This window comes from Camarhynchus parvulus, chromosome 3 (genome assembly GCF_901933205.1).
Source record: "Camarhynchus parvulus chromosome 3, STF_HiC, whole genome shotgun sequence".
NCBI classification, from domain to species: domain Eukaryota; kingdom Metazoa; phylum Chordata; class Aves; order Passeriformes; family Thraupidae; genus Camarhynchus; species Camarhynchus parvulus.
In genome coordinates, this window is record NC_044573.1 from 49,893,551 (window position 1) to 49,912,204 (window position 18,654).

An 18,654-nucleotide genomic window follows, 5' to 3' on the forward strand; every position below is an offset into this window, starting at 1 on the left:
TCGTTAATTACTTGGGCTAGGTAGGCACACCCTGCTAATTATACTCCTGCCTTGAAAATTAAGTTCCTGCCAGCCAACGGCTCAGGACTGAAATCCAGGTCGGAAATGACACTGAGAGCTGCATCAACTCAGCGTGGCAGCAGGGTTCCTCGTTTATCTGGGACGATGGCCGTTCCGGGCACATCTGTAGCGGGGACGAGGATGGGTCCCCCCGTCCCCCTTGCCCATGACGCCGGTTCCCGCCCGCGGTGCCGCGGCAGGCAGAGCTGGGAGCGGGACCGGGGCGGCGGCGGGAGCGCGGGGGGCGCTGCCCCCTGCGGGCGGGGACCGGCACTACCGGGGCCGTCCCCTCTGTCCGCCGGGTGACACCGGCACGGCCCCGAGAGCCCCGGGCACGGCCCGCGCTGCCGCCGGGGGGGATGGCCCCTCTGCCGACCACTCCGCTCCCCTCCCAGCCTCCACCCTCCAGGGCTGCGGGAGCACGGAAACAATCGGGTTGGGAAACACCTCTGAGATCAGCGAGTTCAACCTGTGACCGAGCACCGCCTCCTCATCTACACCATGGCACTCAGTGCCCCGTCACGTCTCTCCTTAACAACCCCCCGGGACGGTGACTCCAGCGCCTTCCAGGGCAGCCCATTCCAATGTCTAGTCACCCTTTCTGTGAAGAAATTCCTCCTAATGTCCAATCTAAACTTGCCCTGGCTCAGCTGAATACCATGTCCTCTTGTCGTCTGGAACTTGCTGCTCCACCGGCAGCATTCCTAGCCCACATAGCTCCTACTAAGTTCTTCCAGCATGTCCTCTTGAGGAGAATTCCTACTGCTGATCCCATCTGGAGAGAGCGATGCCTTGCATCACCTGAGGATCATTTCCCGGCGGGCTCAGCTGCCGCCTGTATAAGCACCGTTCAGCTGGCTGTAAACTTTTGCTAATAAACACAGGTAACAAAGGCTACAAATGAGTCAGGCCCCTCACTGGAGCTCCACAAAGTCAAAGAAGATGTTTCGCCTCTACACGAGGCAGAGCCTCCTCACACCGGGGACAGCAGAGCACTGAACAGGCTGCCCAGGGAGGTCGCGGAGCCTCTCTGGAGACCTCAAACCCCACCTGGACATGTTCCTGTGTCACCTGCTCTAGGAGATCCTGCCTTCCAACCCTAATGACTCTGTGATTTTTCCATAGGTGTAAATCATTAATTTGAGGCGCCCGGTGCTCAGTGAAGCCCTAAAAACCAAAAGCAGCTGAGGCCTATTCAGTATAGAGCGGGTTGTGCTGGGGTGTAATTACAGGCAGGAGATAGAGTGAGCAGGGGAGAAGGCAGAGCGCTACCGCACGGTATCCTGGGAAAAGGACCAGGTCGGCAGTGCGGTGGTTTTTCCCCGCGTGCTTTAACACGCGTGGACCTGGATCAGATATTTCGGGAGAAAGAAACCCTTGGCCGTGACGGCCACCGAACGCCGGCACGCGACCCCGCCCCGCGCCGCGGAGGGTTCTGGGAGCTGTAGTCCGCCCGCGGGGGAGGTGGTGCCTTGGGGCGGGACTCCCACAATGCACCTCGCGGCGCCGCCGCCGGGCCGGGCCGCCCCGCAGTCACGTGATCCGCGCGCCGGGACGAGCCGGCCTTTTCCGCGGAGGTCCGCGCGCGGTCCGGGGGCGGGGCTTCCTTCAGGTAGGGGGCGGGGCCTGCGCGCCGCGGCGGGGTTGGGGCGCGGGGCTGGGGGCTCCGGGCTCAGTCCGCTTCCCGCTGCTCCTGGAGCGCAGCCGCGTCCCGAGCCTCCGCGGTAATGAAGCGGCGGTACGCGGCTGCGGCTGCCCGGGCTGTGCGCAGGGGTCTCCTTATCCCGGGAGGTAGCGGCGGTCCGCGATGGCGCCCGGGGCGCCCTCGGCCGCCTCCGGGGTGTAACGGGTGTCAGGGGCGTTTCACCGGCGAGGAGGCGGCGAGGGAGCGCCCGGTAACCGCACACGGGTGGGCTGTGCGTGCGGACCTGGGCAGGGCCCGTCGGTGGTGTAGGAGTGCTAACAGTCCATAATAACAATAAACGTGTCACGGCAGTGACAGCAAGTGTGTGACAGTAATAGCAAGTGTGGAGCGGCGGTAACAGCAGCTGCGTCACAGGAACAACAAGCCGGCATCGGCTGAGTTTCCCTCAGCAGAGGCGGTTCTGTGGCACGGATGGGTGGCAGCATCCCCGTGCCACAGCACTTGTCGGTGTTTTGCCTGCCCGAGCAGTCGTGGTGTTCCTAGGCGTAATCCACGGGACACAGTGCTTGAGATCATTTGGAGGTACCTGTTGGCGGATGGAGGTTTTAAGTCCTGCCCCTTCCGCTCATCAAGCAGGCCAGACAGCTTCTCCTAAAAACTGGATTTTCTTGTTCTCAGAAATGAGGGACTGCTCATCTCTGAAGGAACTATAAGTTTCATTTCCATGAGCTGTCTTTCTACTTGGTTTTATTGTGAATACCAGTTTTAATGGATTTTTTCTCACTTTCTTTCCTTCCCTATGAAGACATTAGTCTAGATGCAGTAAATTGGAAGAAATGGAAGAAAGGAAGATCAAGAGGAGGAGCCCCAAATCATCTTCCAGTCACTCTGCTCAGGTTGCTAACTCCAAGAAAAGCTCAGTGCCAGTCAGTAAAAGTACAGCCTTTTCCAACCCTGCCCCACAGCCTGCTGTACAAAAACCAAAGTTAAAACGGTAAGCTCGGGCCATTTGCAGACCTAGAGGGAGTGAGAGCCAGGAGCTTGGCAATGCTGACGCAGTCTAAAGTTGTTTAGACTGGCTATGACAGAAGAGCTTCAGACTTGTGAAAAGTTTTGATGATGTGTCTTTTTTAGCAACATGATTTATGTTTAATGCAATATAATGGTTATTTTACAGCAACGGAAGGTGTTTTATACTTTTCTTGTAAGCTTACTGAAATGTTACACAATGCTGTAAACTCATACCAACAACAATTTAGCTGAAGCAGAGTGTAGCCTGGTGTGCCTGGTGAAAGACACAAGTTGGGTGATCAGATTTGGGCATCATATGGGAGATACTAGATGTACAGCTGTGAGCAACAAATAAAATATTACATGACTGCAAGGTTGGAACTGACAACTACGGCAGGAAATGAAGGACATAAATTGAACAGGATGAGCTAGAACTGGAATTTCCAGGTGTTTTGTGACTGAGGACCTCTCAGTTGGGGCAGTGTCTTGCGTAAAGAGAGACATTCAGTTCTTCAGAAAGTGTCACATCAGAATAGTTTGTGTTTTTTTGATGATAAGTTGGTTGCAGTTTGAGAACATTAATTTATCTGCACGTTAGAAAATGTGTTTCTTGGCTGTGGCAGACACAGTAGATAAATAAACGAAGAGGAATTTTAAAGGGAAATGTTAGCTGGAGAGAGGCAGCAGAATTTACTGACCTCTGAGTTTTAGCTGAAGATTAAATACAGAACTGTGAGCATCAGCACAGAGAGTCTGTTTGAAGGATGCAGTATTGACCTGATAAATAATTAATTTCTGCAATGTAAAGTGTATACATTATTTTTCAGGAAAACCGTGTTAATACTTAGAGGGAAATATTAGTAAATACTAATGTGCTATAAATTGGTGGCTTCTGCACTTGACTGAACAGTCTACTCAAGTCTCAACATTATTATCCTGGGATTTACTAGAAATTAATTTCTTGCAGTCCAAAAGATTGTGTAGAGAAGAAAATGTGCTTTTTGCTGTAAGTTCTGGCCATTCTGGCACAATTGTTAAACTTACCAAGCAGTGCTAATACAGATAATTCCTTGAACTTATCAAGCAGGAGAGGTAATTGACATAATAATGTGAGGAACTACTACTGTGATAATGGAGTATTTAATTAATTTTCACTTTATCTGCAAGAATCCAATAAGTTCTCAAAGACCAATAGTTTATTTTATTAAACATCAGAATCAGGTAGAAAAATGGATGACCTATCTACTGTACAAACCATTAAGTCTGAAATTGAAGCAGAACCTAAATTGAGTTGCTCTGAGTTGAACTGGATATGGTGATTGTTGGACTGCTGGTTGTTTCTATAGCATATAGTCTATATGATGTTTTATAGACTACAGAAGCTCTTGGGCTGGACAAAGAATTATTATTTCCTATAAGAAAGAGAGAATTTGCAGAGCATGGGAAAGCCTTACTGTGCTTTAAACCCCATTATCTTCACTAATTAAATAAAGCCTCTTTTTTAAGTCTGTGATTTTTTTTTAATATCCCATAGTATTCTAAATTAAAATTTTTAGGCTCAGATTTTTTCACTGCATCAGGTTCTGAATAGATTAATCACAAGGCTGCAGGACAGCCTCCTACTTAAACTGTATTAGGATGCAGTCTGTCTGTCTGTCTCTGGGTCAGAGATGGAACATGCTGCTTCTCACTGGGAGCTGCCTGTTTAGTTTCCATATTGCTTGTGTGTTCACAGGGATTTAAAGTGGTTATTAATTTTCATCCATGTAGTTTCTATGGGCACATGGTGCTCCGAATAAGTGCTGTGTCTAGAGAGAAGTGTATGGGATCTAGGGATTTTTATGATTTTCTTGCAGGAAGGGTTGTAGACCATTTTTAGCAATTTGATGTTTGGGCACAGACTAGTTTCATTTGGTACATTAGAGTAGTGGGACAGTGGATTTGATGGTGAGATATACAAAATTGGGATGTTATTTGTGGGCTGAAAGAAAGAGCTCTAAGAAAATTTATGTGGAGTCAAGGTCACCTTCCAGAGCTTATAACCAGCTGTTTTCCACAGGGGTTGGAGTCTACAGATGTCTGTGACAGGAGGAGAGTATGATTTTTCAGGGGGTTTCTCTGGCTTGCAGATGCTTTTTGGGTGATTTTATGCAGATAATGTCTACCTAGAAAAATGGTGGAATCACCATCCCTGGAAATGTTAAAAAATCATGAATGTCGTGCTTGAGGATGTGGGTTAGTGGTGAACATGGCTGTGCTGGGTTAATGGTTGGACTTGATGATCTTAGAGGTCTTCTCTGTGCTAATGCCCTACGTGTCACTGCTGGGTAATGCTGGCCCGCTTTAGGTTACTAAGATGGCCATCACAGATGTGTGGTCCAAGCAGACTGTTGGAACCCTTCATTTTGCAGTATCAAAATGTTGAGATAGTGATGTTCTTTATTTGTAAGACAAGCTGGAGGTCCAGTGTTTATCTTAAAAGCAGTGACTGAAATATGCACTATGTAGTTCCCATTTAATTTTAAAGCTCAGATGTACACTTCTTTCAATTTCAAATTTACAGTGAAATTGAAAGCAGGAAGTAATATTTGTTTTGTTCAATTTTTTTTTTTTAGCGTAATCAAAGAGAAAGCCAAACCTCCAGGAGCTGAAGCAAAAGGGGCACAGGCAGCACCAATCCAGCATTCTTTTCTCACAGATGTATCAGATGTCCAGGAAATGGAAAGGGGACTTCTGAGTCTCTTGAATGACTTCCACTCTGGCAAACTTCAGGCATTTGGTAAGTGCATGAATTGGGTGTGTACAATAGTTGTTTTTTATAGCTGTACAGTGGTAACATTTGCAAACAAGTGTGCTGCACGGACAGACTGCCAGCTGTCAGTTGGACTCTATGATTTTAATGCATTTTTAAATTATAGCCCCATTGTAAGGTTGTCTGTGTTGTGAGATTATTCATATGCCATTTCATTAGTCCTTCCAGCAGGGAAGCACCTTTCCTTAAGATACCAAGTTTCAAATCACTTATTTATGTAGGAAGAAGTAACCGTATTTAGCACCCAGTTTTGCTGCATATGAACATTTAAGACTGTTGGTAACAACTTTTATGAAATTCAGTGCAAGCTGCGTTTTACCCAGGTTATACTTAGCTTCTTAGTATTTTTACAGCCTCAGAGTTGATGGAGGTTTTAGAAGAAACATTGCACATTTTTGCTTTCTTTTCTCCCTTGTACAAAGTAGAAAAATGCATGTCTACTTTTGCAAGTTTAGTTTTAGGTCAGCCTGTCAATTCCACACAGATTTTACAAAAGAACCTGAAAAGTTTGTATTATATCAACCATCTATTTCAAGAAAGCAACCCTCAGAGAAATCAGAATTGGAAAGAAGGTTTTTTTGACTGAATTTCAAGTTAAAATACAGGGCCTTTCTGAATCAGAGAAAAATTCAAGAGTATAGAAAAACCACATGCAGTCTAAAAAACTCTGAGAACATTGGATAGCCACTGTAAATTCAGCACAACACAGCAACAAATGGGATGACAGAAACTTCAATAGTGAAACCACCAAGAAAGCAAATGTAGTTGTAAAATTGATGTTTAAATTCTCTGATGTAGAAAGCTACATCTCTCCTCTCTGATATAAAAAGCTGCATCTTCACATCTTCGTTTTCTCTCTTGGGTTTCTTTATATAAAGTTTTTACTTGTTGTTTTAGGAAATGAATGTTCCATAGAGCAGATGGAGCATGTGCGGAGTATGCAGGAGAAACTTGCTCGCCTCAATCTGGAGCTCTATGGGGAGATGGAAGAACTTCCTGAAGACAAAAGAAAACTAGCCAGTGATTCCAACCTGGATAGACTGCTGTCAGATGTAAGTACTGGGAAGGCACAAATCATGGAATTTAGGAGCGGTGTTTTCCTGAACTGAGCTTTGCTGTGGGCTGTGTGTGTAGTGATTTACAGTTGAGGAGAACATAGCTCTTCAATGAACCAAGGTGTGCCCTGCCCTCCTCTTGGTTCGGAGAGAACACAGGAGTTGTTTCCGTTTGTTACAGCTGCTGGTTACTTTGGGGAGGGGAGCAGGCTGGCTGCATGACATACCTGAGCCTGTCAGCCTACTTAGGGACAGCCCATGTACTAGGGAACGACAACCACTTTCCCTGCAGTCTGTCCTCCTACGTCTGGGGAAGGTGACACATAACAAAGAATATAGATCTGTACCTTCTACACTTTGTCTAGTTTATTTCCATAAAAACCAGAATTGTTAAAATTTCTTTAAATTTCATGAGATCAGTGCATTTGGAAACTTAATTTCCAAAATTTCCAAACTTAATTTGGAACTTAGCTCATTGTATAGAATTCAGTGTAGGTTTGATTTTTGTAAGAAATCACACATTTCGGCCCAAACTATTAGTTATTTCCTTCATTGTTTTAATGTATTCATTTCAGCATACCAGCATAATTGTTGCATTTCTTTGACTAACTGAAGTGCCATTTCTCATAATTTCTACATTTATATTGCAGCTAGAAGAACTAAATTCATCTATGTATCCTTTTCCTAAAATGTTTATTTTGCATTATAATTACTAACTGTAGTCAAATCACAGTGTGTTTCCCTAGCAACTGATGTCTTTACAAGAATCAGATTCCTTCAATAATCCCTTTGTGTTGTTTGTCTTTTAATTTTATACAGAATAGAAGTGCAAATCCGGGTGTTTATTTTGCACATTCCTCTGAGCACTGCAGGGCTCAGTACCTAGAGTTGTAGTTAATTGTGATGCTGTGCTTTTAAATGAGTACTATAATACAGCATCAATTTTTAGGTTCTTCCAATACATAAGTGGCTGTATCTTAACACATCTAATTATAGGTTGTTTCTTTCACCTGGTGATTTATTTAGCTACCATGTTCCACTTGTGAACCACAATGTATTGTCAGTAGCAAAACCCATCAGCAGCAGGGTCTTTCTGCATGCATGTTATTGAGACATTCTGGAACAAACATCCATAGTAATATTCCTTCAACAATATTCAGAGGCATCTGTCCCACTGATAAGTGAATTCTATTACCTTTTAGTTTTTTTCTAGAAATGTGCGTGGTCGTTTATCACTGCTTGACCATGGAGCTGACCTAATTTTTTATTTCTAGGGTCAGGTACTTCAGCAGAGCTTAGGAAACTGAACAAATGTGTGCTCTTAGCCCACAGAGAAGATAAAGCTGAATGTCTCAGCTTGTCTTTCACACTATGCTTTTGATAAGCCAGGGTGGCAGTGGAGGAGTGTAGCACTCAGTTTACTCTGCAGTCTGGTTAATTCTGTTGTTACACACTTTGTATGCATTGAGGAGGTGAGGCTCTAGTTTTCGGGGCTTCAGATCCTGCTCTGGTATCTACATTCCCTGCATCTTCAGGCAGACTTCATAAAGAGGACAAGTAGAATGTGACAGTAATATGTAATAGTGATAAAAACAATCCGCCATCGCCCTTGATCCCCAGGCTAATGCTGTAGGTAGGTAATGCTCAAGTCTCATTGAGAAATATTAATCTACTGGCGGGGGACTAGCATAGGACTCATCAGAACAGTTGTCTGGACTGGTGCATACCCCAGAGTAAGCAGAGTTTCATGTAACACTGCTGTCTTGTTAATGCCTTATCTATATGTGAAAGTGTTATTCCTTAATGATTTGCTTCAGCCAAAAGCTACATTTAGCCGATGCTCAAGATATTCCAAATGGTACTACAGGCTGAGAGAGAACATCTTTGTCAGTCTGGATTCTCCAGCTTTGCTTTTGTTTTTCTGGACAATGGAATCAAGAAGAGTTGTGACTTCGTGTTGTTTTTTAATTTTACACAACAAAGAATCAAAGTGCAAATCCAGGTGTTTATTTTGCACATTCCTCTGAGCACTGCATTATGTTAGGGCTCAGTACCTAGAGTTGTAGTTAATTGTGATGCTGTGCTTTTTATTATTGCCTTACTTAACAGAAAAATTGGAGAAACTTGGAAATGCATTTCTTCTGCTCAGTGTTCATATGGTTGCAAGTGGTACATGTATATAAGTTCATTGGCATTTCTCCAGTTTTTATGAAGGTACTGATAATGTTGCCTTTCTAATCATTATACAGACAATCTGCTCACTGTCTCTTTAGTGTTTTGTTGATTGGTGATGCCACCAGATAATTTATTGTTAATAAAGTGAAAAGTTTTAAATATATGATGTTTCATTTGCAGAAGCTGATATTGGAAGATGAGTTTTAGCACTGTCCAAATGTTTGCAGAGTTTACATTTTCCCATACTATGAATAATTATAAAGTCTCACCAAATTAGAATTGGTGTGCATGCTACCAGTCTACATAAATTAAGTATTGTGAAAATCCAAAACTCGGTAAATAGTCACTGTTCAATAAATCCAGGATAATCAATTTTGTAGTTATTCTGATGTTGTAAATAGATGATACCAATTAATTGGTGTCAACTTTATGTGCACAGCCAGAGGAAAAAAAAATCTGTATTAGTATAAAATCAGGCTGGTTTTAGATCCAAAATTTCTATCACCATGCCTTTGGTTCTAGATTCATTTTATATTCAGTTTTTAGGTAATACATTCAGATTCCACGCTGATTTTACACTTACTGAACAAGGAATGGAATCGTTATCCTTCTTCCTGAGTGCAAAGCTTTCATCAGCCCAGAGTGGGCATGTGGCCAGGAAATAGAAGATTCCTTTTGTTGGGCATCTTTGGAGAAGAGGCTTCTGCAGCCACAAGATGTGGTTTTGGACTGTGCAGCACCAAGCCTGCAGCACACTGGGGACAGAAGGATCCTTTAACCACCCCTGAGTGCTCTGGCTCCAGATTCAGCCTCAAATATTCTGCCTCACCTGTCACGCACATCTCCATGATTTACAAACCAGTAGGATCCCAGTGGTTGTCCCCTCAGGTTGTTCTTTACACAATTTATCTCCTTCGTTGCCAAGATTCTCTAGGAGTTTGCGTAAACGGACCTAGGAGTCCCTGCCTGCAGCTGGGTACGTACCTGTGATGTTGTGAAATCCAAAGTCAGCTTAAGAGAACTACAACACAACAGGCTTCTCACAGAGTGAAGCCAAGGTTGATGTGTGTTCTCTACACACACACCTCTGACCAGTAATTGGGCAATTACCATTTCTGCACAGCACCTTCTCACATCAGTACTATGCCCTTGTTTCTGGGCAGACTTCTGAGCAAAAAAGTAGCATCTTTTAGCCTCGTGCCTCATATCAGGTGTGGCAGAAGTGACTAGTAGAGCTGCAGTTACACAAACAAAATTGTATTCCTGCAGCTCACTTGGATGCAGGAGCAGAGCTGTGTGCTCAGTAGCAGCCTCTTGCCAGCAAGTGCAGTGTATCACAGCACTGTAACGCACACTCATTCTCTGTTAGAGGTAGCTCTTTTCCATTTCTGGGCTCTGACATCAAACTGCTTAGGCTTACTATGTCAAACACATTTCAAATCACTTACAAACATGTTGGCTGACTTGATCTCGTTTCTGCAGCAACGTATGCAAGGACAGAGGGTATAATTTGAGATACAGACATAAACTAATACCTATCTCAAGCAGCTGTTTAGAATTATACAAGAATTAGCCCCTTTTTCTTCAATTGCTTTACAAGTCACCAAGAATGCACTAATTAGCAAGTAATTAAGAAATTAGGAAATTCTTTTTCCCTTACCTCCTCCTGGATACAACTTTGTGTCTCTGACACAGTCCATTAATGGTTGGTGCTTATTAACTTGGCTTCATACAAGAAAATTTTGTAGGAAGACTTTTGAGATACTGAACTCTTATGTGGTAATGAGCTAATCACATTTCTGGGCTCCTGCAGGAAAAGAAAAAAAAGCCTACTGTAACGTATTTGTGGGAAGTCTTTTGTAATTAGAAAAGTATGTAAGTGGCTGCAGAAAGTGAGTTAATTTTCTATTATGTTGTTTCCTGAAGAGTTGTTTGTGGAGATAAAAGTGTATCGGCATTAAATGTTTAATATATTTACTAGTTTGAGTTTAGGCCAGTGCTGTGGCATAAAAACTCCCACTGATAAATGGGTTTGGTGTTTGGAAGAAGGTGCTCTTTGCCGCGTCACCGTGGGGAATCTGGGGCACAAGTTACATTCTCCTCTGTATTTCCAGTTGAAGGCAACAACACAGTAAGAAACAGGTGGGCTGAGTCTATTAGTGCATGGCTGGTGTCACTGCCAAAATTTTGGGATTTTTGACAATGCAATTGCCTATGCAGCACTAGGCCTGCTGGCATCAGATGGGATTCATCCTTCTTGGTTAGGCAGGAGAGTCTTTGCTCAGGAAGTAGCAGGGCTCACTGGCAGAGATTTACAATAGATGTGGAGGGGGACTGGGACAGTACCAGGCTTGTTGCTGGCAAGATGTGGGATGAGATGCAGAGGTCAGAGGGACAGGGTGGCAGGGTGGTGGCAAAGGTCCTCTGCTGCTCTCAGCTATGTGCTCTCTAGTGCTGGCCCCAGTGGAGCACACCTGCAATCCCAGGGACTCATCTGGTAGCACAAGCCAACAGGAAAACACCAAGGAAGAAACATGTCAAAGAAATTAAGGACTACTCCTTTGGGAAAGATTGATTCTGCAATGAAACCAGACACTGCAGATTTCTGAATCAGCACTGAGCTTTGCTGAAATAAAGCTTTACAAAGAGACTTGTGGCACACATCCACAAGACCTGTACATCTCTCTCTCCTAAGTAAAAAAAAAAATGAAGCCTTATGTTTTTAGTAGATGATGTTAGATATAAATTTTAAATCTCAGAAATCAGTCACTGTAATAGACATAATTTCCCCACTATTTAGAAATAGTAAGATTAATCTGAGACCTCCAACTTACAGCTCTTTAATCATATCAAACCAACAAAAACCAGAACATGAAATAGCCAAGAAAAATTCCCAACAAACTGAGAGGCTGGGACCAGACTGAATGAACGAGTAGTTTGCAAATTATCTGATCATCCTGATCAATGCAGTATTGCAGAATCAAGCTGAAATACTAAAACAGATACAGTCTAACAGTTAAGCAAGTGCTAATACAAGAAATATTATACAGAACTCTAAAAACTGCAATGCAGGCGTGAAGGAAAATAGGTGTATGTTAGAACAAAAATCTGTGCATTCTTCATGAAAATTTTAAACCCAAAATCCTACCTTACAATCCAAGTTACATCTACTGTCAATTTTAGACAGTACTCACTTTGGATTAATTCAGATCAAGACAGTTTTGAGCTGTGACAGTTAAAATGCAACCCCCACCTTACATCAAGATGTAATAATCTTTTCCACAAGAGAAAAGAAAGTCTACATGAAGAGGTATTTACAAAAAGGAAGCTTTAAAACCTAAAAAATCCCAATGTTCTAAAAAGCTAGAGGACAAAAGGATAAAAAACACTGACAAAATTGTTTCTGACATGAAAAGTTCTGAGAAATTATCAATTTTAGCAAGTTTTTGGTTAGCAAATTCACTATGGAGGCAATGTGGTAAAAAACCATAGAAACTGTCAAAATTACCAGCCTCTTAATTTTGAAAAAAACGACATGAATAATTAGTGTTTTTCCATAGAACATCTTGCTTTAATGCTACTTTACCCTGAAAGGCTAAATGCAAAGTAAACCAGGGAAGATGGGCTTTTTAGGTCCCCTTCTACAGCAAAAGGACCTCCTGATTGGTCTATGATCTCTTGGTTCCTTTGGATGAGAAGGCAGGTGACCAAGTTCCTTCACAAGGGCAGTGAAAGACAATGGATTGAAGCTCTAGAAGAAAGGCTTGTTATAAACTGAACCACTCTTCTTCCAAAGGCAGGATATGCAACAGAAAAAACAAGTAACATGCTTGAGGCGTAGCACTTCTTCATTTTCTGACAGAATACAATGAATTACAACTTCCTATAAAATTCCTTTTTTTTTTCTTAAAACATACTCTGTATTTCCATACCTAAGGTACCACTCAAGCTTTCCATCAGCTCAAGCTATGCAAAATAAGGCACAAAAGCACTTAGTAGAGTGCTGAATTTCACCGCATTTTAATGAAATACACACCTAAGTTAACATAGGGATTCCCAAAGTATTTCCTTTGCCTTCTGCAGAGAAATCATATATTGCTGAAACTCCTTACTATACATAAATTTCTTGCTAAGTCTGACACAGCCAGTCAGGGATGCTAGGCCTTCAGAAGCCCTTAGGTGAGTGTTCACTGCAGATGTTGTAATGCTTATTCCACTTCCTCCTCCTCCAGCTGTCAGGAAAATAATGGATTTTCAATATGAAATCAATTTATTTTCTTAATATGCAACCAGTCTTTCAAATGCCAGTGTTCCTTACTTGCCTTTTGGTTGGACACTAAAAACCACAGGCCCTTTGTGGAAGACAGTCCTGATCCAGAGTGCAGTTTCTTACAATGAACTTGTTCCACCCCTTGGACCATCCCCTCTTCTGTTAGTTTCAATGCAGCCTTACTTGAGCCAAAGCCAGAAAAGCAGTCAGACCTCTGAGGTGAAGTGACAGCAAGAGGCAGCACTGCAGCTCTAAGGGATACACCACAGAGTGCATGTGCACTGCAGAGCACGATGTAGCTCCCATCTCCCACAGACTGGGAAACAATACAGCCACACATGGCTCAACAGCAGGATTGCCAGAATTTGGGTTTCCATCAACATACCACTGAATGTCAGCTTAAATTGCTTTAACTATTTATGATGTTTTGATAATTTCACGGGCCTCTCATAAATGAGACCAGTCAAAAGCACAGAGTAATTTCAGCTGCTTCCAGATTAAATTAATCAATATCTGTAAGAGTGAAAGTGTCAAGAATATATTCTACCAGAGATTAAATAGAATTAATCTAGCTTTCTGTGGCCCAGAATGCTGGTGAAGTGTGATAAACAGTACTAAGAGTCTTCTTAAAGCTTTGTATTTAAGCTGTGAGATCACAAACTTCATGTTTCATCGTCACAATACCAAATTTTTTAGTATTATAACTAAACAAAGGCTGTTTTGGACAATAATTTAAATGCAAGACATTGAATACCTATATACCATTAGGCTGGAAAAAGGTACTGTGAAATCACTTTGAAACACACTAGCAGTGTACAGCAGGTACAACTAGTGTACAATCAGTATATGCTTTAGGTACAAACAATGTACAGTCTACCTTTAAAGCAGAAACTGCACCTTTAAAACCCATTTTGCCAATTCAAAGAAATATTACTGAAAGGAAATTACACAGTATTCAACTTCCCCCCTCCATGTCCCCAAACAAAAGCAATTAATTCAAAGACTCCTGTGAAGTTTATATTTTGCTTATGTACTGTCAGGACAACTCTATATTGTCTCATTTGGTTATTGGTATGTAGACATTATTAACATCTTGCCTATACAATCCCAAGTTCGTTGTTAAAACTATTACAAGAACATAGCATTTAATTTTTTTGTTTTTAGATAATGAAGTCCTTGGTTTTTGTGTGTTTTCCTCTAGACAGCTGTATGATCAAAGACTGGTACATCAATATATGTGGCAAGACAAGCATGCTGCATAAGCATGCAAATATATTCAAAATAAACAAGATAAAGAAGTTTTTTTTCATCTTCCCCACAGATTAAGAACTGCATTGTTATTACTCACTTAGAAGTAATGTGCTTTTGCAACACATTACAATTTCATGAAACTACATTCCACTAGAAACTAAGACTAGAATGAGCTGGGAGTCAGAAGACAATGATTTACTATTTTTTACCATTTTAGGAAAAAGTGATTAAGGCCAGGCCACCCATACAGTGCCATTTAGAGACAAACTGCACAGCTGAAATCAGAAGAGTAATTCTCAACTCTGCCCTAAATGTAGAGAAACACAGCACACCCCATCCATAAGGGACAGAGACATGTCACACAAGAAACAATGCTGCAAATTTATTTTCTTTAGTTTTAAGTTTTTATAACCTCAACTTTGTTTATCCCACATAAGACATTTTCAGTAATATGAGATCATCTAGTTCATCACAATTGCAAGGAAAATGAGGTGCATGTGAAGTACAAAAAAACTGAAAATGCTCGCTTACATTGGATTGACTTAGAATACTGCTCAAAACAAAGTGGCTTTTCAGCTTTTTACCTTTGCATTTTGGAAATCTTCTCTGCAGTCCTAAGATAGGCAATGAATGGACAAAAAAGCAACTCCAAAGCAGGTGGAATGAAGAAAGAGGCACATTATCAGGAGACACAAAAGAAACACAAACGAGAAGAGACACACTTCCAATGACAAAGTCCAGAGAAAAACATTCCCCAGGTGTTTCAGAAAGGCCTGCTGCTGTCCATCCATCCCAGCTGGGTACATTGATCACACTCCATATTATTTAGTAGTCTACATTTATACTTGCAATAGAGAGAGCACCTCTTTTGTACTGTACATAATTCCTTGCCCCAAAGAGCTTACAATCTAAGTTCATACAAAAGAATGCATCAAGTAGCTGGATCAAGATCAAAGAAATGAGAAAGACAGGGAGATAATTTTGTAAGGGATTAAAGTTCGGTTACATTACTAAATGAGGTAACTTCTGAACATCATTGGCAGTGATGTTCTTAAGACATTAAGTAGTTTTTCAGTTAGAAGGTCTTCTGATCATGAAAAACTGGTTTAAAATGTACAGAATGATGCATTAAAAGTAATCCACAAAAATTCTTAAAAATAGACTTGTTGGCAAGACACAAAAAGGTTCAGATTGCCAAAATTCCTTACTTTAGACAATAACTTGTCATTCTATTAGGAAGATATGGATGTTAGAGACATTCGTATGTACATGTAACATTTGAATGTAAAACGCTTTTTACATTTAAGCTGAAAATGTTAAATTCTGATTTAAGAATCCTGTTGCTATAAACACAGGCCTAATACTTAAATACTAATATGAAAATAGTGTTATTTTAAAAATGTATTTTAAACTTTAAAATAAACTATGGACAAGATACAGTTGGTTCAAAAGATCAACATTCTTTAACTGCAGTGACTCCTTTTCCTGCTTTTTAAAAAAGGGAGAAACTTTTTCCCACTCTGTTCTTCCTACTTGTCAGTTATAATAGAAGTGATCAGTCCATCAACTTTAAAGTTTTAGTTTACATTGAGGAGGGTCATTTGTTTTGCTGGGTTTTTTGTAACATTTCCCTATTCATATATAGTTTTCTGAAGTCAAAGCCTTGCACTTTAAATAATATTTATATCTCACCTTTGTGACCATTCAGCTATCATTTCTTAATCCCTTTACATGCAAACAGAAACGACCATATTTCATGCAACCATGACATCCTTTCATACCAGAGAATTTTGCTTTAGATTATATACATAAACCATCTGCAACACTTCCATGACATTTGAAAAAGTAATAGAAGAAAAAATTTACTATAATTATCAAGTCTGTTTATGACAACCAAAAGGAAAAATACTTATTTTTCACCGTAACAGCATAACCAGTGGTAAATTTGACTTGACCTATCCTTTTGGAAGGGAAGCAGATGTTAAGAGAATTTCATTTATGCACAGAAGTGAGACTGTGATGTTAAGGACTGCTAACAGAGGATGATTTATCTTTAATTTTTAAAGGAATTTTTTGAGGAAATCAAACCTGATATTAAGCCTAAAGAACTATAAATATATTTGACCCAAGTCAATACTAACATTTACTTTTTAGAAATTACATTTGTATTAAATTTTCTTACAGGAGGATACAAAAGGAGTATAGCCACAGATTACCAAGAGAATCACTTCTGATCAACAGCTAAAAATGAGGGAAGAAAATGACCAAAAGATTACAATCAATCACTTCTTGTACATGCCACAAAATCACAAGAAATTACCTGCAAACCTGTAATAAAACCCTCCCCTTATTTGAATGAATTTCAATTCCCAGGTAAAGATGAATCAACAAAATTAAAATATTGTGCTGTTTTATTGGTGTAAAAATCACACAATTGCTAGTTCTGATTCTGCAGAGATACATCCATGCAGTTAAACATCTATGATCCCACAGCCAGAAGAAGCCATTAAATAGAATATCTGCTGTTAGTCAGCAATTAATGCAAATTTACATATGAGATCAAAATGTGTGTATCGTACAATATACAACAAATCCTAATACAGTACATCAACCTGAAGAGCAAGATACACTCAAGGAACTCTGTTAATAGTGAAGCCTGTCTATATGCCAGAGAAGTAAGGCCTGGAAATAAGATGACAGAAGGTACCCCAGAATTCCTAAGAAGCAAAACTGTTCATATTTTGTTTTATATTTTTTTTTGCTGGGAATTAGAAGTTTATAGAGGTATTGACACATTACTTGACAATACAATTTGTTATAGTGAAGACTGGTGGATGTGATCTGCTATTAAAAGGTAATGTGTGAGACATGCAATTACAGGTGGTGCTTACATAATGTGCAATTAGTGTTTGGGACCTACACCCAACTCTTTTCACAAAAGGGAGAACTAAAGAAGACCTGTTTGATAGACTACCAATTGTGCCATAAATGCTTCTATGCATGCGGCTGAATCAGGATCATGAATGGATAAAATGTGAACACCTGGCAATCTGTGGTTACATACTGTGTAATGTATGCAACAAAAATCACAACATCCAATCCAGTTGATATGGCAAACAGCCTGCAAGAACTCTTCCAACCTGAGTAAGCTGGGGAATTGCAAAGAGGCAGGCTTTCTAGAATCGTGAACAATTTCCAATTGTGAAAGGCAGCTTGGGAAGTAATATTGGCTGATGACAGATTAGTAGTTTGTCTCTTTTCTGGCACAATAAAATAAATGCCATAGTGAATGAAGAGTTTATGTGCTTAAAGGTTAAAATCAACTGATTAGCAACCTTCTTCTGCAAAGATGTTTCAACAGGAAAAAAAAAACTATGAAAAAATTCCAGTTGGCAATTTTGGTGACAAACTCTGCAAACTCAAGTCCAACAAAGATCATGGATGCCCACAGAGAAAGATGTGAGAGGCAGTGTCACATTCAAGGAAAAAGTAGTAGTTTTTTTTTCTTTCTGTACTGAAATTAAAATATTTAAAATACAAAAGTGGACAAATTGACAAAACAGAACCACAACATTTAATGTAGAATAGAGTGCATTGAGCTAGATGCATGGATATTTAAATAGGCCTTGAAACCAATACCCCTTTCAAAATTAGTAAATTCACAGTTAACGGCAGTAGGCTTAGAGGTGAGAGAAGGGTCTAAGTTGTTCCAGTTGGACTTCCAGGGAGATTCTCTCTTCAAGAACATCCTACAAAAGAAAGATTTTCTACTGACAGTCCACAGGGAATGAATACTGAAAATTTCCTCATGCAATCAAAATCAGTTTGAAAACCAACTTATATTCTAGACTCTTGGTAACTCCTCCTAGACACTGAATAGAAGATTACCTGGCTGGTAATAATTACTTATCATTGGAAATCAGTACTTTGCTCAAAGGTGATGCCAAGTATTTTTTCCTTTCTTTCAAAGCACCCAAACCCAAACTTGTAACCAGATGCAAACCCAACTATAATATTTTCAAATGAAGTCTAAAATGTTAAGGGGATAAGCTCTCACCTGAATTAAGAGTATTGGAAAACTCAGTTTTTGTCCCCGGTTTTTCCTCCTCTGTGAATTTTATGTACATTGACTCTCATGAACAGTAACAAGTGAAATTCAGGCTTGAGTTTTTAAAATCACCTAACTTCCATTCTAGACAGTATCTCATTAATTTTCATGTTTTCATTTAAGATATTTTTAAAAATTATCTTCATAGTTAAAATTAGATATCTTAGGTAAGAAAGACGGCAGGCGAAAGACATTAAGCTGATGCCTACAGATAGCTCTAAAACAATGATAGCTGACCTAGATAAACAAATTACCATTGTTGCACTA

At 40.7% G+C, this 18,654-nt stretch overlaps 2 protein-coding genes across 14 annotated transcripts in view; one reads left to right on the forward strand and one right to left on the reverse strand.

Annotated features, from left to right (window-relative positions):
• The first annotated feature begins 1,559 nt into the window (after positions 1-1,559).
• Positions 1,560-9,130, forward strand: CCDC28A (coiled-coil domain containing 28A). Of its 4 annotated transcripts, none has more exons than XM_030946532.1 (6): positions 1,560-1,672; positions 2,511-2,699; positions 5,332-5,495; positions 6,426-6,580; positions 7,234-7,256; positions 8,401-9,130. In XM_030946532.1, exons 2-6 carry the CDS (start codon positions 2,542-2,544, stop codon positions 8,453-8,455), a joined length of 555 nt encoding a protein of 184 aa, XP_030802392.1. In that variant the 5' UTR covers positions 1,560-1,672; positions 2,511-2,541; the 3' UTR covers positions 8,456-9,130. The 4 variants fall into 4 exon arrangements, with proteins under 4 accessions (XP_030802392.1, XP_030802394.1, XP_030802393.1 ...); XM_030946534.1 differs by lacking the exon at positions 1,560-1,672 and adding an exon at positions 1,727-1,784; XM_030946533.1 differs by lacking the exon at positions 1,560-1,672 and adding an exon at positions 1,733-1,955.
• Positions 9,131-17,041: 7,911 nt separating this feature from the next.
• The window catches only part of REPS1 (RALBP1 associated Eps domain containing 1), a 61,803-nt gene continuing 60,190 nt past the window's right edge, over positions 17,042-18,654 (reverse strand). For all 10 annotated transcript variants that reach the window (XM_030946545.1, XM_030946542.1, XM_030946541.1 and 7 more), the window contains one exon: positions 17,042-18,028. In XM_030946545.1, the coding sequence (XP_030802405.1) occupies positions 17,960-18,028 (69 nt within the window). In that variant the 3' untranslated portion in view covers positions 17,042-17,959. The remainder of the gene's footprint in view (positions 18,029-18,654) is intronic.